Source organism: Syngnathoides biaculeatus, chromosome 22 (assembly GCF_019802595.1).
Source record: "Syngnathoides biaculeatus isolate LvHL_M chromosome 22, ASM1980259v1, whole genome shotgun sequence".
In the NCBI taxonomy this organism is placed as follows: Eukaryota; Metazoa; Chordata; class Actinopteri; order Syngnathiformes; family Syngnathidae; genus Syngnathoides; species Syngnathoides biaculeatus.
In genome coordinates, this window is record NC_084661.1 from 13,115,860 (window position 1) to 13,137,146 (window position 21,287).

At 42.1% G+C, this 21,287-nt stretch overlaps 1 protein-coding gene across 2 annotated transcripts in view; it reads right to left on the minus strand.

Annotated features, from left to right (window-relative positions):
• LOC133495846 (ankyrin repeat and fibronectin type-III domain-containing protein 1) overlaps positions 1-21,287 on the minus strand; it is a 134,064-nt gene that overhangs the window by 101,320 nt on the left and 11,457 nt on the right. For both annotated transcript variants that reach the window (XM_061810864.1, XM_061810865.1), the window contains exons 3-4: positions 6,211-6,392; positions 4,345-4,574 (exon numbers count right to left, since the gene is read on the minus strand). In XM_061810864.1, coding sequence (XP_061666848.1) covers positions 4,345-4,574; positions 6,211-6,392 — 412 coding nt within the window. The remainder of the gene's footprint in view (positions 1-4,344; positions 4,575-6,210; positions 6,393-21,287) is intronic.

Below are 21,287 nucleotides of genomic sequence, written 5' to 3' on the forward strand. Positions count from 1 at the left end.
GCTGTCCCTCACTCCGAGCGAGAACCTCGACATCTTCATTTCTGCCACCTCCAGTTCTGCTTCCTGTTGTCTCTTCAGCGCCACAGTCTCTAATCCGTCCATCATGGCCGGCCTCACCGCTGTTTTACAGACTTTGCCCTTCATCCTAGCGGAGACTCTTCTGTCACATAGAACACCAGACACCTTCTGCCAACTGTTCCGCCCCGCTTGGACCCGTTTCTTCACTTCCTTGCCACACTCACCATTACTCTGGATTGTTGACCCCAAGTATTTGAAGTAGTCCACCCTCGCCATCTATTCTCCCTCAGGGTTGAGTATGAAAAATTAAATTGTGCTGTTACCACAACAATGTAAAGAATCTCAAAGAAACAAAACAACAACCATATAAAACCTAATGTGCTGGTGTCGCAAACCTTTTCTTTTATTTTTTTTTTTGCGATGGTCCATTCCAGTCGGGTTCAGAGCATGCGGAGGGCCTTGAAGTATCAAAATTGCCTATAAATGTTCATTTTTGGGACTTGCTTGCAACTTGAAGGTAGAAGAAACTTACATCTTCGTAAGTGACCCCACCTCTGGTTCCTATGATGTGCTGATACTTCTGCAAAACCAATCCACTATCACCAAACTATCCGTTTAGTACGTCTGCCTCCCTATTGAGCGTGGGGTTGAGGATGTGCGATCACACCGAGTCTGTTTTCCCGACAGAATTAATGAATCCAATCAAAGTGGGCCCTCGACCGCGGGGGAACAATGACACTTCCCGTGAACCATTCAGCCGGCCCACGACGTGCTTAAGATCATTGACGTCACCGGGCCGATTGGAGCGCCACGGAGAGCGGCGTGCGTGTGAGGATGTATCTATATTATCTAGTTAGCTATGCGTCCCGTCAGCGTCTCCTGTGGGGCTTTAAAAAAATAAAATGAAAATTTTCGTGTATAATCTCGCAAAAAAGGAAATGACTGGCTTTGCCTCGAATTAATGACAACTTAGACAAATTGCCTCCTCTGGTTCAGTCAAATAAAAAAAACAAAAATAAACTGCATGAGTCATCTGGAAAAGCGGCGTCAGAGTCCGCAAACAGAGTGGCGCAGCAAAGTGCTGCAAACAAGCGTGACTAAAGCTTTATATGATTACACCCATTCAATCAACAGCGATGATACGGTGTGTGCTTTCTTAGCTTGTGGGTTACACTAGCAAGCGAACGCACGCGCGCTTGAAGAAACTGATACACGGGAAAAAAAAAAAAAAAAAAAAAAAAGACATCCACACTACTGTTAGTGAAACTGTGACAGTGGATTACAATCATTGAATATACTTTTTTTTTTTTTTTAAATGAATCCTCACCCTTGACCACGTTACAATACTATCATTCATACTTTGAGAGTTAAGTGTTTTTTTTTTTTAAAGTGATCAAAAAGCAAGGAATAGTATGAACCCATTCATGGGCAGGGTGGCAATTTTTTGCCTTATTGAGATAAGTCTCCCAACAGGCCACAATCAAGGAAATAACACTTCTTTTTCGTTTATGGTTATGTTATATGATAACTTGAGGCAGCCATGTTGGGTCAGGAAGGAAAGGGAAATAACTCTGTGCTAACTTTGACCGATGAGCTGTCCTCTCCTGATACCAAATTATGGCTTCAGATTAAAACACTTCAATATTTTGATATACTGAAAGGATATAATGCGTAAAAATCATGATGTCCCAAAAATGAGACGCTGCCCACGAATGGGTTGAAATCGGATCGACTTACGCCACTCTGTCGTCTTTCCAGTTGATTGACACAAAATCAACTTAAAGTTCCAAATTTGTTGAGAGCATAAATGATTGAAACGTCTGTCCTTCATACGAGTCTAGTAAAGGGATATTACTATGGTATTACACAATTCAAAAACAAATTGTTTCTCTGAGCGGGAGAATCATCATCTATAGACTTAGGGGGGGGGGGAGAGCACTTTTATGAAATATTCATGGGGTTTGCTGTCTTTTTATAAACAATCCAACGCCTCAGTACTTGCCGAGCAAAATGGATGGGTAATTAAGTGATTCTCGTCCCCTCCATTTTCCAGTTACCTGCACAGCAGTACACAATTCTACGTTTCTACTTAATTATGTGCCACTGCATTAGCCCCCATTGGTGATTGGTCGTGTCAGTTTCAGCTCAGTGCCGTATTACTTCTCCCAACTGCAGTCGTTCTCGCCGCTTCCATTTTCCACGAGCGAAAGTGCCAAAAGGTGTAAAAGTGATGGACGGCGATGAACCGCTCTCTAAGTATTCCCCTTGTAGTAATAACAAACTGAGTATAAAAAAAAAAGGGAACGTGATGAAATGACAGAGTGGAGAAATAGACTCCGTGACTGAATTATTTCATAAATCAGAGCATGGGACAAAAAGTGGAAGAGATAAATTCAAATGGATGGCGTTGGGATTATCAGGGTGAGGGCAGACTCGTGTTGTCTGGATCTCAAGAGGGGCTGATAAGATGGCTGGAACCAAAGCAATGAATTCACTATTCACCAATCGCTTATGCTCACACATTATCTGCACAGCCGAAAAAGATCCAATAAAAAGAAAAATGTACTGTAGTCCTCTCATACGCTGGAAGCTGGGAATGCTAAAATATTACTTTAAATGCTTCCTGTATACTTAGTAAAGGCATTATAATGCTTTTAACCTGTCCTTTTCTGTGGATCCCATTCCCAGCTATTCTGTGGAAAACTCACCCACTCGTTTTTGGTGCTCTCTCTCTCTCGAATTCCCTAATCCCTAAGACCCAGTAGGATGCTGCCAAAGCCGCTGTCCAAATTGGAAAAGTAGTCCCGCACGGTAATTGCTCGCAACCGAGCATACTGAGGTGATACATCTGTAAGCTATTTATTTTCCAAGGGAAATACGGCAAGAGGAGCTCAATTATATTAAAGTTTTACAGAACCATTGTTTTATTTACATTGTAAACTAATGTAATTATGAATAGTTGGGGGAGGGAGTTGTCAATTACTTGTGGACATTTGCCATTTGAATCCGGGCTCACTTGTGTTGGAAGTCACGAAGCATGTTTTTATATATTTTGCCAGTTCTGCTGCATTATTAAATTAATTTCTACTTGACAGCATTAATCAAAAGTGAGTATAACTGATGCTATGACGAGGTTTTGGGAAGATCATATTCGATTGTGGAGGAATCAATACTGCATAACAAAAAATAAAATAATGTAATACAAATTGTGTTAGCCTCACCCCAAAACAACTGCAACCCCCAAGATCCAGAACAGCCGCCATGGCGTCCAACTACGAAAATCCAGTCGGCTGAGACGAGCTCCTCGAATTCCTTTTCCCGCTGTGGAGTCAGTTTTTAAATTGTACACCCCGACCAGCAAGGGGAAGCCTCGTGTCAATCTACTTGCAAGTGAAGCTTTCTTCTCATAGCGAAAAAAAATGGGTCCAGAAACACGTTGCGTGTTTAAGTCAGTTCTCCCGCATGAGCATAGGCAGCCCAAGCTAGTGTTCAGTTGCACTGGTGACACTGCAGAACCAATTACAAAGCTTCAGCTGCTAATGGGGTCTTCGGTTACCTGATCCGGTGACCAAGAGACAATAGAAAGGTCTTCAATGTTTAATGCCCACAGTGTACTTCAAGTATGTCGCCTTTGTCTAAGTCATTACAACCAAAGGCCTGACGAAAAGCACCCCAAAGTCATAAAAAGTAAGCCAGACAAACAACTTGCACGGTTCTAAAAAAAACACAGACTATGAAGTCAACAGTGACTCAATGACGGGACAAAGAAATTCTCCGAGCTAAACAGTTTGCGCACAGGCCGCGTCAACAAGACGGGGGTCGTTTCAACGGCGGACAATTCGCTTGATGAAAGATTTAATGGCGCCGACTTCCCACTTAATGATTCAATTTAAAGCAGGATACGTGTCGTCAGCGCTTTACTCAGCGGAACTATCAACAGAGGATAGCGAGTGACAAACGCGAAATCAATTGTGCGCTCGCTAGTGCTATGTTGGGTTAGTGGCATCCTTCAGATTTTTGGGGTGTGGTTTAAAAGTTGTGTGTGGGGAAAAAAAAAAAAAAAAAAAAAAAAAATCACCCATTTCAAAGAGATTTTATGTTACTCTGAGATTGTGATTTATGTATAGCGGGGAGGCACTTAAGTTTAGGATGGGTCGTTGAAGAGAGTCTTCGGATCAAAACAACAGAATGTTATTATTCCACCTCTGTGCTTGCATTTAATTTTAATTTAGCTAGTTAACTATTAGAAGTAGGCACCGTGTGGTATTAAAATTCACAAAGCCGTTAAATCTCGGAAAAATGTAAAGAGGAGTTCCTCAAACTCACAAATTTCCGTTTCAGCTTGGCCTTGCTGCTGCGGGCAGGCTTGTCCTCCACCGCGCTCCCTGAGCTGTAGTCGCAGTTCATGTCCAGGTGGTTATCGGCGGAGATGCTTTTGCGGAGGTAGGCGGCGCGTGCCCGGAAGTGAGAAAAGGGCGACTGGGAGCGGGGTCTGCCTTCCCCTCGCTCCGGCTCGTCTTCAACCTCCATGTCGTCCTCCAAGCGCCACAGTTCGCCTGGCAAAAAAAAAAAAAAAAAAAAAAGGATATTCATGCATTATTCACTGTGAGAAATGGCCTCTGTATCAGCGTTGCCACATTTAACTGGATGTGCAACAAAATTCAAGGGGCTCTTTTTCCGGCTCACGCTGAACCTCTCCAGAATATATTTAGTTATTAAAGATTAACAATGCAGTAATTCCCTGCTATTCGTGAAGAGCGGGGATCAAGCCCTGCCGCGGGTAGCAAAAACAAAAAAAATAATCTAAGCCCTCCTTAAAAATGTTTACAATTTCCTGAATCAATCCTTGCGATAATGCAATGCTATTAATGCATTATTAATAATGACTTGCAAACATGTTTGTTGGACTGGACAGACTGGAACAGGACAGGTTGTGAATAAAACAAATTATGCTCTTAACTCAAGGCATCGTAGTGGTTCAAAATGTAGTTATATAACGAAATTTTTGATCCTTGGAAGAAAAGTAATCACAAATGTACTTCGAGTGGAATATTGGCCTGTGAAGCTGAAATCGCAAATATTTTGTCATATGAATGGCAACATGTAGATACGTACACAAGTAAACTGGACCGGCAGTCATCTAGCAGAAGGGCATTTCATATCTCTGGGCAGTAGATGAATAAAGATAAAAATATTTGTTGTAAATACTCGTTAATACATAATTAACCAGCAATTGTGATTGGGAAATCAATGGTGACGAGTGCATCGTCAACACTTCAAAAATCAAGGTCAAAACGGTTATAAAGCAAAGTTAAATGAAGCTGTGAAATTGTGACATTACTGTCGTGGTGGTCTTATTTCCATAATACTTGTCACGTCCCCATACGTTAGTTTCACCGAGTGTCTGCCAGTGTTGGCATTAACTTTGAGCACCAACAGAAAGATAATGAGCAAGAGGGGTAGACAGAGGCGCAGCAGTATTATGGTCAATGACAGGTTGCTAGGCAACAAGTGGCCACGTTAAGTCTCGATTTTTATATTAGCAACAGAGCAGCAGCAACGGGGCAGAGGGGGGGAACAAGCACACTGATGGGTCTGCGCTAGAAAATGCATGTACTTGGGCTAAAAAAATAACAGAGAGATGCCAAGACCAATAATTTGAAACAAGACAGCAAGATGACGTTTACCTGATGCTCTTCTCCAGGTGCAAGTTTCCTCACCAACAGCGTCATAACAAGGCAAGGCATTGTTTTTTTTTTTTTTTTTTTTTTTTTTACACATAACGCATTTCATACACAACGTAACTTAATCTACCAAATTTTCTCTGATCGCTTTGTTCTTGTCAGAACTAGAGCTCTAACATTCTGAACCAAGTCCTTTTAACACTTTTGGAAGAATCCAGTCGAGAAGACCATTACAATAGTCAAGTTGCTGGAGATAAACGCATGGATGAGCTTCTCCTGGTCTGCTTGGACCACGCGACCTATCACTCTGAATATGTTCTAGAGGATAAATAATGATTAAGATAAATATAATATAGCCTGTTTATTGTGTGTGTGACAATTTTTCACACATTTCCTCTATGCGTGGCTAACCCTATCTACTGCGAATAAAAAATTTGCTCGCAAAATCCAGGATATACTGACCAATGAACAACGATACTATCTTGTTCCTTGAACTCATTGAGCTCACCTGCAGGTGGCAGCGTGCAGGCTTTTGCGTTGCCGGCAGCCGGCGGCGGGTTCTTCCTCAGAGGAGGACTTCCTCCAATGAGATCAGAGTGATGCACCCTGGACACCCGTGGGGACTGAGGGATGCTGGGTAGGGTGCGAGACTTGGCCAGGATGGGTCTTTGCAACTTCCTTTCCAGCGACCTGGTTGGGAACAGAGCAGTCAGAACGGCGCTCGGATTCTAATCGATGAAATAGTGAAAAAAAAAAAAAAAAAAAAGCACATGCATGGAATTTGGTGCAGGTTATAGGATAAAATAAGCGTGCATTTATGTATCAAGGAGTGAGTGGTTGTTTTTCCAACAGAACGATTATCAAGCAGTTGTACACATGTTCAGAAACGCACCCACCCACACATACGTAGCGCGCTAACTGTTAAGGAGCGACAAGAGAGCAGTTGTACAGATCAATCGTGAAATTGCTTCCACCTCAGCATAATCAAGTCGGAGGCCATTTAGGAAAACAAGCAGCAGAAATTGGTTTTCTTTTATAGCGGCTGACGCCACGTTAGTCCCCAGTCGGGAACCAAAATCGATAGGCACGAGCGCGGCGCTGCGAGGCGCTTTCACGCCACAATGCAGTCGGATAATCTCAAATGTGAACGGCGGGACGCGGCACGCATGCAAAATAGCTAATCTGTGGCTTTTAGAATACGACGCTTAACCCGCCCTGTCCCGTTTACTACTTGTTGCAGTCCTTCCTCACAGGGTTTCGTACTGCCTTTCTAGTCCACAGAATATGGATGGAATTTAACTCCCTCTGCAACTTCATTATAGTCATTAATTAATTTGCTCAAAGTGATGAAGGAATTTTTTTCCGTGACTAAGCTGGTTACTCAAAATACTACGATCTCAATTCATTATTTCCTCCTAGAATTATAAAAAAAGCATACAGGTCCAGCATAATGCAGGGCTCACCAGCCTAACGGGTAAAATAATAACACTTGATTATAACATTATGTGGGTCATTAACTTTTCAATATAAGGGATGGATGGATGGAGTAAATCCAGACAATCTAGAGTCACTGGAGCCAATCCTCCTCCTCCTCCTCCTCCTCCTCTGGGGTAACGTGATCAAATTCAGGGAAACGTGTCCGGCATTTCCAACGCCAGACTCCGACGCCGAAACTGCAACGCAGTCGCGCTGACAACTTTGACTGAGAATGGATCAATTATTACACAAGCTGCGTTCTTCCAGGAAACAGTAGGCATTCGTCGCCCTCTGTTTGCGAGATTGCCAGTGTACGCCCGCCGGGGTTTATTGCCTCTGCCAAGCGCGAAAAGCGGGAGGCCGTGTTTTCATCGTTCCCTCTTAATTAATTTGTTAGCAGTCCTCCGAAATAAACGCGATAACCACTTGCTGGGTGCCGCGTGGATAAAGATGAGATGAGAATCAACTTTCTTATTACATTTCACAAGTAAAAGGCAGAAAATTAATAGCTTTATACACAATATGCCAGCGGTGTCGTGGCATACTCCCGTCACTCACATTTGAAATAATGTACGGGTGTGGTCAGTCATCCTCGCAGATAAAAATTGCGGGTGTGATTAGGGATGGAATCTCAAGACCTTAAAATAACTCACTGGATTATTATAACATAATTGTAAATTACAAATAAAATAAATACATAACTAAAATAGAAAAATAAATTCAAACTCAGAAAGGATAATTTCCAATCTCAACTGATATTAGTAGAACATGATATGAAATTATTTTTCATCAATAACATTTCTTGATCTGACAAACTATATCTGAAGAAAAGTGAAATGCACTGGCCCGTCAAGGAATAAACACGAACACGAATACCTGCAATGTTTTGAAAATGCCGAAAGTTTAGCGCAACATAAGCAGCGTTTGTGGCAACAAGCTAGTAACAAACATTCCAATCTGCAATCATGATGTATTGTTACAATCTAGCGTAATTTACGGCGGTATCTATTGTCGTCAAGCCATTGATGAAAGCTAGGAGTAGATGATCGATATCTTCCAAAAGTTTTCAACTTCAAGATAACGCGTACCACGGGGAAAATGACCGCAAGAACTTAGATCAAGTCAAACTAAATCATACTTATTTCTTTAGCACATGCGCATCGCCGCGACTGCCGTTAACAGGAGGCCGGTGTGCTAGAACGCGCCTTTATGTGCGTGCGCTTGACGTAATGGCCACACCTGAATCAAGCGACAAGGTGGATGGTCGTCGAACGTCTTTGGCTTTTTTTTTTTTTTTTTTTTTTTTTTGGGCACGCTGTCACAAGACCAACCAAAACTGCCTCGCGATCGACGCATTGAGCACCCCTGGTGTAACCGACTTTCCTTTGACATGGCTCTTGATGTTGACCACTTTCGACGTAAATGCGCTCGCAGTACGTGAAGAAGCTCCGAACGTGCGCTGTTGGCATCACTTCCGGAAACGCTCAGTACGATTAACTTGCGTTTCCTGTTTCCGGGTGAAGACTGATTGTTTAGGAGCAGGCTTGTTTAGTTAACAACGTTCATGAAATAAACATGTAAGTTAAGATCAAGACTACACAAAATAAATGACGTCTTTCAATATGTATTTTTTTCTACTCGTAACAAATTTTACGTACGTGATTTTTCGGGCTTGACTATGCAGATTTGCGAGCCTTGAAATAAGAGTTTCACTTGTCTGAGACCACTGTCACAACTCAAATTGTCTTTCATGCACTGGAAATACGCATATTAATGCGTACATGGGGTGAAGACTTCCTGTGACTTCCACTAACAACCCAGGCTAAACATGACTCCTCGAAATACCATTTCAACATACATCCTTTAGTTAATGCACATCTTTCCTATTCCGACAGGGCTCTGTCGCCATATTGTGGCACATTAGCTTGTTTCAGAAAGACTACAAAAGAAAATTTCTTTTGATTATTCTTTTCTACATGTCTTCAGATAAATTATATGGGGGGGGGGGCACTAATGGCTAAAGTTTGAATATGCACGGTATTACTGTGTTCCCATTCCTTCTTAGAACCAGAGCACATACACAGGATATTTCACAAAGGTTATTAATGCTATATGGCAAAAGACCAGATAATTACACAGCATTTGAAGAGCAAGAACAGAGAATTAAGTGAATTAGAGAATTAAATGCCTGATTGTGCTTTGAGAAGCTATTAGTCAACAATTAATCGCAAGCATTAATGAGTCCACAAGAGTAGCCGAGTCCTCTCGAGTAACGTCCCAGATACACCCGCCAGGCAACTGAGTGGAATATTTCACCCGTCCATCCGTTCGAGAGACTTTTAATTCTCTTGGACGTTTGGCTCACGGTGCATTTTGCATTCATTACCTCGAGGCGAGCCGCTAAACTGACGTAAGCACATCCTGGGCTAAGCACTGACATGCGCCCGCTGTCAGCAAGTCAACGGCTCTCAGATAGAAAAGGTGGGCATGGAATATTACAACTGGGACATGAGAGCATCCATAAATGAACACTGAGAACTCGGGAAAGTGATGATGATGTATCTTGCCTTGTTCGACATGTGAAGATGATCTAAAGATAAGAAAGTAACAGAAATAAGGCAGATGTCTCCCTCTCTTCAACTTCTTGGGTGAAACGACCGCTTCTTAATCTATAAATTCCATGCGCACTCCTAAATCCCAGAAGAATTAAATTGTTGAATATATTCTAGAAATAATTTGTTATATTAATATAGCTACAAAAAAAGTATTAATACATTGAGGTATGAGTGATTCTCTTGTCCCCGTATGTATGTATGCATGCACAATACAAACTGATGCGACACTTTCATGGAAATGATTCTGTGCACCCCCAAGCTACAGCTCACGGACCCCCGGCAGTCAAGAGACCCCTTTCGGAGCCACATTTTGTGTCGAGTAGCATTTCTCTGAGGCATACACACGCCACACAGAATGCTAACAATGAAACAACGCAGAACCCTTCAAGGTAAAGCGCGCACACGCACACACGCGCACACGCACACACACGCACACACACACACACGTTGTTGTAAACACCCCAAACAGCACATCATGATGGGCCCGGCTGCAGACTATTTGGGTTCTCACTCATGCAACAAATCTGTTGCTAGGCGACAAAACAAGGGACAAGGAAAGGAAACAGAAGGAGTGGGGTGGGGGGTGGGGGCAAGGAAAGTTTTCAAGTTGAAAGCATAAAGTGTAACATTTGAAATTGCTAAATCCAGTGCGATTGAGGCACATCCAATTCTGTTCGGTTCAAATGTGTTTTGCGTTTTGACTGGAAAACGAAGCGCTGGAAAAATTCCCGCATAACCCAAGATTATCAGATATCTCAATAAATCTTTTGTCTACCAAGATTTTTCTTCTTATTGAGCAGTTTTCGTGTCAGAGAATTTTACTTTGTTTGTCTTGAGATATTACAACTTGTCCGGGGGGGGACTAACAGACATGCAGAGAAATGAACATTGAGGATAAAGAAAACATGTCAGTGGGTGATTTTTTGTTTTACTGTCTGTATTCATATATTGATGAAACATTTGTGCTAAAATATCTGATGTTTAAAGGGCCATAACACCTTGAGTATCACAATTTTTATTTGCCGTTTTGCTGTGTGCGTTAACATGAACACAGCGAAAGACGATGCCGTTTGACAGCTATCGTCACCAAAAAAAATTTAGGAACCACTGTATATTCCTCCTTTCATTAGTTTTTTTTTGCTTTTTTAGTTCTGGAGTGGCGTCACAGTGGGTCTCAGTTGGTAAAGTGTTGGCCTCACAGTTCTGAGGACCCGGGTTTGATCCCAGCCCCGCCTGTGTGGAGTTTGCATGTTCTCCCCGTGCCTGCGTGGGTTTTCTCCGGTTTCCTCCCACATCCTAAAAACATGCAACATTAATTGGACACTCTAAATTGCCCCTGAGTGTTATTGGTTGTCTGTCTCTATGTGCCCTGTGATTGGTTGGCAACCAGTTCAGGGTGTACCCCACCTCCTGCCCGGTGACAGCTGGGATAGGCTCCGGCACACCCTCCAACCCTAGTGAGGATAAGCCGCAAAGGATGGATGGATAGTTCTGCAGTGTTATACTGTAAAATGAGCGGCGGAAAAAGGATGATGAGTCGACCGGAGACGCCAGGGAACGATCAGCTTTTGAACATTCGCCCTCAAGCCCATTTTGCGGTATTTCTTCTCTCTATCTGGCTCGGCACTTGGCTGACAGTGAAGAAGAGGCTTTAAAAGGCTGCGTCAATCGCCTTTCCTCGCGGTGGGCTCCAATGTGCTTTTGCTCACATTTCCGCATGAAGAGGTTTAAGTGCAAGCGCAAGTTTAAGACCTGGAATTGGAATGTAACTCACCCAATTACGGCGCAGTAACAAACCCTCCCCTTCTGAGCTTTTACCTATTCAGTGAACAGACAAATGTATTGTATCAGTCTGTATTATCAGTACACGGTGGCATCCAGTTGGAGTACCGAGACTGGGTTTCTTTAACAATCAAGCTCAAGGACACAATCCGCAGTAATAGCTGTCCATGGTGCTGAATAAAGCATCCGTTGAAGCCTAAAAATATTCATTCGTTGCCCAAACTGGGTGAATTTTTATTTACTTCTGGCTGGAAATGACACAGCGTGTCGCGCTGTTTGCACAATGTGCTCAGGCAAGACTTGCCCTTTTCATGGCGTGAGCTGCTCAAGGTTACGCCGGTACACCGACATTGATGTTACTCTAAAAATAGACCTGCTTCAATTGCACTATGCAGCATTCCTGACCGAAAATTAGTGGAAACACGTCGAACTGGAAAAAGGAAGTGCAAACCTTTGACTCGGACGTGACTTCTGCCATTAACGCGCAGTCTTCCATTTTGCAGCACTAAATAAGAATCATGTCTTCATGCGAGCGTTACAAAATGGATCATTTCCTTTTTGGTAGTTTCTAAAATTGATAGTTAAAACGCTACTTTGAGCAGCGGAGCGGACATGCAGGGAGCACAAGCGCACGGTCGGCCCTTTTGATTAAACATCTCTTATGATTCATTATGCACTGAACAACATGTCCCCATTGATTATGGCTGCGTTCTAAACAGGGCACACAGAGCTTTTAGTCTGCTGAGGACACAATGATTTATTTTTAAAAAGGTATAAATTGGATCGTGGACCGCTCCCCCCCCCATAAAACGCTGTTTTTAAGATATCCAAAATAGCCATGAATGTGTTCTTATAAAAAAACAAAAACAAAAACAAAAAAAACCTCAATTTCTCATTCACTTCAGAATGCCTCTTCCAACAGAATTAGCAAGGAGACCACTGCTAATGGATGCTCGGTGATGCCTGTTAAAAATGCAACATAGAACTGGAGGCGCCGTGACAGAAAAGAGAATAATTCAAGTTAAAATAACAGGAGGCAACGTCAGCGGGCCAAGCTAAGAAAGAGGCGGAGGGACGTATGAGACGCAGACAGTTGAGTGGGAGAGACACACAGATGCATGAGAGAGAGAGCGAGAGAGATGCGGTGTTTGTTATGATGTCCACCCACGTTAAAAACTTACACTGTGAACAAATGGAGACTTCAATATTTGGGGGAAATCTGCATTTGTTTAGTATTTCTTTAAACACACAAGTTTGTATACTTAAGGGGGCGGCGTGATCGTTTGGATTTTCTCATTTAAAAAAAAAAAAAAAAAAAAGGAACACTTTTGGATAAACAAACTCATTGGTCACTTTTAAACTACACATGATTATCAGAAATATAAAAATAAAACTAATTTCAGATATCATCTTAGCCACAACAACAGGGAAGACACTATATTGGAGACACTATGTTAATCATGGATAGTAAAAATGTGGGAGTGTGTGTGTGCACGCGCGTGTGTATATATACACACGCGTTTGTGTGTGCGTGTATACACCGTCTGACAAATCAGTGTCAGGACATTGTGGTGTGATTCAAAATGTTGGTTAACCAATCAATGTAACAAGATTTGCCAAAAATGATAGATGATCTGACAAAATGGGGAGTCTGGTTGAAACAATGCAGCAATTTTAAAAATTGGGGCAATGTTTCAGTGATCTATTGTTGCAGTAAACCTGGTCAAAAAATGCTTTCAAATTAAGAGTCGAACAGTCAAACTTGTTTCTCACAATATCACGAGGAAGTTAAAACCATCTGTCTCCCAGGTGAAGTGGAAAAGAAGATGGCTGATGCAACACAACAAGAGGAAGAACAGAAGTAAATCAACAAGTGAACGTCTCGAAAAGAAGGAAATACGACTTCGGGAGTGACCCATCGCAGTCCTGACCCCGACTGAGATGCTGTGGTCAGACATCAAAAGAGCAATTCACTCCCAAGACGTCTCAAGGGTGTTGCAAAACTGAAACATTTTCCCCCTTTTGCAACGACAGAAAATGTTTGGTTGAGGTTCCTCAACAGCCTCCACTCATCCATTTTCTTAACCGCTTATCCTCACAATGGTCTCGGGGAGTGCTGTAGCCTATCTTAGCCGTCGTCAACGGCAGGAGGCGGGGTACACCCTGAACTGGTCGCCAGCCAATCGCAGGGCACATTGAGACAAACGGCCGCACTCACAGATCCTATTTAACAAACCAATCAATTTATTTAAAAATGCGGGTATTTCCCAGGTGTGCATACTTTTTCTTGCCACTAATTTCAGCTGAAGCAACAGGAGGCAGTGACGATAACACAAAGTTGAGGCCAATTCCGACGCCAAAGCCAGCAGTGTGGAGAAAATGCTGTCAGTCTGCGACATTGCGTGTTCAAGGCAAATGCGCTCGGAACGGCTCTCCTTCCTCCTTCTCCTATTTTTATCAAAATGTAAAAAAAGAAAAAGAACATCCCATCCTTCCACCGAGCATCAGTGGGAAGAATCCATAGTAGCCGACAGCCAGCAGCATGGATGACGGCACGCATCCAGCGCACCTCCACACTTACGTAACGCACCGCTTCCTGTCACACGTGTGTACAAATCATCTGTAAAGCTGATAAAGAGGCGGGAGTATCAGAAAATAATGTGATATGACAAGGAATAGTTCACCAAAGATGACAAAGACCAACAACAACAACAACTATGGTGACAATCATCACATTGGAAGAAAACGTTTTGCTACAAAACAAAATCGCGATTGTTATTGCATCGAAAGTCATAACACTGCACTATCTGTCATAGCGTAATACTCAATTATGGGAAAACTTATGGGTTATCCCAAGAGAATTCACTCTTTGACTGGCCGTTATTTATATTCAGTTTAAGATTTGTGTTTTTATTCATACAAAAATGTGATTTAAATGACAGAAAATAACATTTATAGCAATCGCAGCGCATGAGGAATATGAATCTAAATGAAAGGCAAATTTTAGGAGCAATGAGTCTATTTTCTGGGTCATCCTGTTAATTATTAAAAAAAAAAAAAGATCATAAGCAACCCCAGAGGTTAATGAGAACAGAAAGAATCAGCTAATATCTATTTCAAAGTATATTTTCCTCATAATAGTTAATGTTAGTCCTTATACATTTCTATGTTACGTTTATGTGTACATAAGAGCTTAGAATGTTGATCTTGCCACTGCGTAGTGATACTAAACTGGAAATTCAAGTCATAAAACACAGCCCAAAATAAATAAATAATATTTAATGCTCTATCGTAAAAGCTAGCAATATCGTGCCGCCCAGTATTAATATTTGATGGCTGCACCGAAAAAGCCATAAACGCAATACAATTAATCTATTTGGTTCTATCTAGAAATGCAACAATTCATAAACAATGGATTATGAAATTACTCGGCACATACTTTGATACTTTTGTTTAATTTACAATACTCCATATCCTTGGAATTTTAGCCTCTCAAGTGTTATTAGTATCATATTATCATCCTTCAAAAAAGGCGACCGATTATCTTTGCGATTAATGAAAATAACTCGTTTTCAAACATTTTTTTTTTACTTTGGTAAACAATGATCAACATTTAGGCCAAATTTCAATAATACCAAACCAATAATTGGATCATAATTTATGTTTATTGTTCCGCCCTGTCAATTTGTTTTTGAATAAAAGGACGGGAATTTAATTATTGTTAATCAGATTCATTGAACTGAAAAAAAAAATAGAGATTCATCAATTATGAAAATTTTGATGGAAAACGATGACATGCTGTGGCAACCCCTAACGGGACAAACCGAAAGGAAAAGAAGAAGAATTATTAAAATAATCAACAGTGGCAGCCCGCAATTCTTTCCCTAACACAGAATCTTTCCATAATTTTAGATTGACTTTTAATCCCTTTTAAACTTGTTTACATGTAAATTTTGATTTGATGTAGGTCAGCAAAGACAATTGTGCCAATAAAAAAAAAAATGTCTCAAAAGCGGCTGGGGATTTTGAAGTCAACTGAAAGCATGAGACAGCACAGCGGTAGAGTGGTTATTAGCACAGCTGCCTCACAGTACTAAGGTTCGGGGTTCGAACCACACATCCGGACTTACTGGATGAACGGATAGACAGGATAGACAGATGGGTGGATGGATGAACGGATGGACAGAGCTTGTCAGTGCATGCAAGTTGACGTTACCTTGCCTCCGCCACCGTACAGCAGTAGCTGCCACTCCGCCGCGAGCTCCTGCAGACCCGCAGCTCCTCTCGAGACTTACGCCGATTAAAGTATTCTGTGAGTTTCCCGAAAGTCGCCATGGTCTCGCGGAATGCTTTTTTTTTTTCCCACCCACAGGGAGCTTTCTCGTCCTCTCACGCAAAGCTGCTTCACCAACCTGTGGACTTGGTATCTTGACTCAGTCGGACCCGGATGCTGTTGGCACAGCCCCCGGTGTCAGCCTCGAGTTTGAGTCCCCCCCTTGCGCCATCGGCTTCTTATGAAAAGCACTCAATGTACACAAAAATAGGGGGGAAAAAAGAAGACCAAACCTCCGCATTGCCTCTCTCTCTCTCTCTCTCCTCTCTCTCTCTCTCTCAAGCTCGCTACTGAACGCCGTCTCTCAAAATAGTAACGTTTGTAAGTGTCTACCAATCGACGTGGCAGGAGCAGTGCCCCCGTGAGGACGAGAACGAGAGCGACGAAGGGAGAAGAAACCAGACAGAGGGGAGGAAAAACAAGGAGGGAAGCGACCGATCACCAGTGGTCCTCGTGTGGCGGAATAAAGCGGAGCTGCTGGGATGCTCAACACTCATCCCCAGATTCTTTCACACTGCACTCTTGCCTCAACCAATCGACAATGCCTTCACGCCGTCTCCCACCACGCTCCGTGCGCATAGATTTCGCACAATGCCCGAGGTAAACCTGCACCCTCATCACTTCTTCGCCCCCACCCAGTTGTGCAGTCTTGCGTGTTCTCTCCCTCCGCGAGTCTCAGATGCGTGACCGCAATGCATCACACAACCCACACATCAAATGTGGATTTGAGAGATTTTACATTACTCCTCCCCTACTACCATAACCTATACCACGTTATTCACTGTAAAATTCACCTACTCTCTGTTTTCGTGATCAGGCCAAAGGAACTTTAATTCCATCTTGTGGCATTTTGGTGCCAAGTCACTACGGCGGTGTTTTGAGATACAAATACTCACTCACTTGCCTCTGGACATGTCCAAATCATCCAAGTCCACTCTCTCTAACCTTGTCTCCAAAACATCCAACTTTGTCTGTCCCTCTAATGAGTTCGTTACTAATCCTATCCAACCTGTTCACTCAAAGCGAGAACCTCAGCATCTTCATTTCTGCCACCTCCAGTTTTGCTTCCTGTTGTCTCTTCAGTGCCACCGTCTCTAATCCGTCCATCATGGCCGGCCTCACCACTGTTTTATAAACTTTGCCCTTCGTCCTAGCGGAGACTCTTCTGTCACATAGAACACCGGACACCTTCCTCCAACTGTTCCACCCCGCTTGGACCCGTTTCTTCACTTCCTTACCACACACTGCGTAGCTCTGGATTGTTGACACCAAATATTTGAAGTCGTCGACCCTCGCCATCTCTTCCCCTCTCATTCATGCACATATACTCTGTTTTACTTCGGCTAATCGTCATTCCTCTCCTTACCTCCATCTTTCTAATTGTTCATCCACCTGCTCCCTGCTTTCACTGCAGGATCACAATATCTGCGAACATCATGGTCCAAGGGGATTCCAGTCTAACCTCGTCTGTCAGCCTATCCATTACAACCGCAAACCGGAAGGGGCTCAGCGCGGATCCCTGATGCAGTCCCACCTCCACCTTAAATTCTTTCTTACACACCTACAGCACATCTCACCGCTGTTCCGCTGCACTCATACTGAGTGTGCAACAATACATGAAAGCAAGATAAGTATTATGCCAACTTTATCAATGTGGGTTTGGTAACTTTTACCTGAAATTTTGAATATGTGAGGATTCCACCCAACAGTAACAATATGGCATACATATGGAGGATAAATATACAGAATTTCTACAGGTATGTAGAGACTGGGAATATTATTATGAGTAATATAATATAGTATTAGAGCGAAAAGAGAACTGGTGAGAGGGAAAGAGGATATGGGGAAGGAAGGGCTCTTTAATGAACATCTACTTAAAGTAAATGCGTCACTTTCAGCCAGGGACGCAAGTCAAATGTAAGTGCAGTACAGATTCAAGCTTCTAAGGAAGCAATTTGCTCCTGTTCAGATGAATTGCATTATTTTAATTTTACAATCCTGTATACTTTAACCTCATCTATAAATGACCTGGTCCAGCCATTTAAAAAAATAAAAAATAAAAAAAATTAAAGTGGCCATTGAGCGTTTGCCCACCGCGGATCGAGATGGTTATTTTCTTTTGCACGTCCATGTTAGGAAACAAAGCTGTCGTCCCACGGGGGACGGAGGAAATGGGAGGAGTGGGGTGGGGGGGGAGACAAGCAAGCCCTATTGTAGTTTTCTGCAGGAGTTCATTTTATTGATTATCTTCTCCATCTGCAGGTTCATCACCTGCCTCTCTGTCATGATTTGCTCCGGCCCAGCCCAGCCCGCCATCCTTCTCAGAGGAAACGCGGCCTGATTACAGAGCGCACGGAGCAAAGCCGTGGTCTGAGTGCACCGCTCTGCTGCTGGGAGCAGTCTGGAAGAATCCGACTGATTCACAGTAAAGACCGGATTAAAATGAAAATGACGTCCAATTACTGTAGCGGGTGTGGCCGCGGGAGCGATTCCCTCTTGGAGCATTCAAAGGAACCACTAAATAAAATATTCAAACTGAGTTACAGTGCCAGTAGTTCCCTAACTTTTTACACCAAGTACCATCTTGAAAAAAATACTTAAGCACAGTGTTAAATCTCAAAATGTGCATAATGTTACAGGTGCTAATAAAAATGTAAAATACACTTTTTAAAGGAATGAATCCTCTGCCTTATTTTTAAATACACACTTGGGCTTACTGTGTTTTTTTTTTTTTTTTTTTTTTTTAATTGTTGGTCATGGGGGTAAGGCTTGGAGCATTTTTTTTTATGTTGGTACTATATGAAAAAGTTTGATAACCACTTTGTATTGCTTGATTTGTAAATAAAGAATTTGGAAGCAAGGATAGTGCAATTACATTTAGAACATCACTCGCTGCCATAAATGTTATTTCAAGGGCTGGCATTTTTAATTGGAAAAAAAAAGGAGTAAGTATCCTCGGAAAATGGGTGGGGCTGTTTATTTCCTCAACTGGGGTTAAGATCAGACATTTATTTGAATTAGGCGTCGATCGCAAAGCGGGCCTTTACCGTATTTGTTTTGAAGGGAGCCCCTTAATTGAATAAGACTGCTGACTATTTGAGGAAGGACATTCTCCGTATTTATTTTAATAAATGAGGCTCCGGCTCTTTGGTGTCTTGAGAGAAACAGTGATTTATCACCATTAGGAAACGGCACGAAGGACAGACAGAATAAGATAGTACCAAAGTCCTCTGAGCCACTGCAACTACACTATTGGTCTTTTTTTTTTTTTTAAATCTCTCGACTGCATTTGGCTCAAAAATTGATATCATGTACTGATGTATTTTTAGGGCTATTCACAAAAAAAAAAAAAAGACATCACGTGTTCAAGTTTTGCTGTTTTTGGATAAAATGTCTAATGTGCTCAAATGAGTCACATACACACACACACACATGGCAAACGCACACAATCACAAAAAAAAGGTGACGTCAATATCCATTTGGGTGTGTGTGTATATAATGGCCAGACCTTGTGTACTGCGCAACAATAGAGGCGCGCGCACAGTACAATAAATCCCGGCAATCAGTTTCCCGACACCATTACACTAAACTGCTTATTTCACAGACAAACGAGGCCAGCCCGAAGAGAATGTCAGTTTTAAAAAAAATAAAAAAAAAAATAAAAAAAAGAAAAGAAAGAAAAGCTTCCTCCTGTAATTACTGTGACAGTGTGCACCAGTCCTCCGTGATGGGACCCCACAGATGGGACCGCCGATATCGCACAATGCCATTCATTCGAACGGACTAAAATGCACGCAAGGAATCCTTCAAACTCTCATGAAATGCTGAAAGAGCGATTACATACATATCTATGAGTCATCAGAAAAGGTGCTATCGTGGGATAGGATGGGTAATATCAGATAAGAGCTGAAATAAGGAAAAGATACAGAAAGAAAGGGAGCACATAGACAAAGCAAGAGCGCTAGCAAGAATGACAGATAGCGCAGGAGAGAAATAAATAGAAAGTTAGAGACATATTTTGAGATCGAGAGGCCGATAGGTCTGAGCGCTCCCCCGTGCTGAAAAGTCTCCTTGTGATTAATGCGCGCGCGTTACTAAGAGGGGTACTCTGGGTACGTAGCAGACGCTTACTGGGAAATCCCCCGGTCTCATAGTTCCCCTTCTTCTACAGAGAGGGAGCTAACATATGTCATAACCTAACCTTAAAACAAAAGTTGATGAAAAAATATATACACATATATGTACGTTCGCTGTGTTCGTCTTTCCGAGACGTCCATAGCGAACATGAACACTCGGCGACAAGTTGTCGAATGGCGCATATTGAAGGATGGCTGGGGATGTTTCAGACTGGCCAGAAGTTTACAAAATATACACGCACGTGCACTAATATACCCGCATGTGCGTTAATCAGAAGGAGACTTTTCAGCACCGGGAGCGCTCTCACACCGGTAAGAGTAGAGAGAACAACAGAAAACTTGTGAGAAAGTAACATACAGAGAGAGTAAGAGTACAATTGAAAGAGTACTAGGTTGTGAGTTAAAGTACACGAAAGAGGTAAAAATAGAGATAAGGCGCTAAAATGAGGGAGTTGAGGGCTAGACTTAGACCAATAGCGGAAAAACAAAAAGTTAATCAATAAATTAATCAATGATGATTTGTGATCATTGAAGAATCAATTGCAGATGCGAACCAAGGCGTTAATCAATCATTAAAATAATTGTGACGTGCACCCCTACATATATTACATCCTTGGTAAAGTTATGCTTCCACATAAGTTATTCTGCCCATTTGTGACAACGTAAAGCTCCGTTGGCTCCGTTCTTGCGACGCGTAGCCTTGAGAACCCCGGTAATAGAAATATGCACTCCGTTATGAGTAAATGAATAAATAAATATCATCAGACCGGCACATAAATTATCATCAACGAGAGTAATATTCAAGGCGTCGCTCTGCGCCGTGTCAAGCAGTTATTTATATCATCGATAAGTGGAGCTATTGAAATTGAATCAGTTACCCCAGGGTGGCAAATATGTTTATTATCATAATGTGATTATATTAAGTCCAAACGACGTCCTTCATGTGACTTGAAAATGTTGACAATTAGGTACACTTGAGGAGGGCGGGGGGGTCTTTGAGCTCAGGTGACGAAGGAATACAGCACGATATAATAACTGTTGCCTTTGCATTGTTGAATTGAGTCAAATAAAAATGTGTTCAATGACTACTAAATAATATTTTTCATTTTCAATGTTATTGTTTGCAAAATAAATGAAACATTTACTTAAAAGATATTTTAATTAACCAATTTTAGGTCTTAGATTAATGCAACAAATAGTTTAAAAAAAACATTAATTGTCTACATTTTTGGTGGAGCAAATT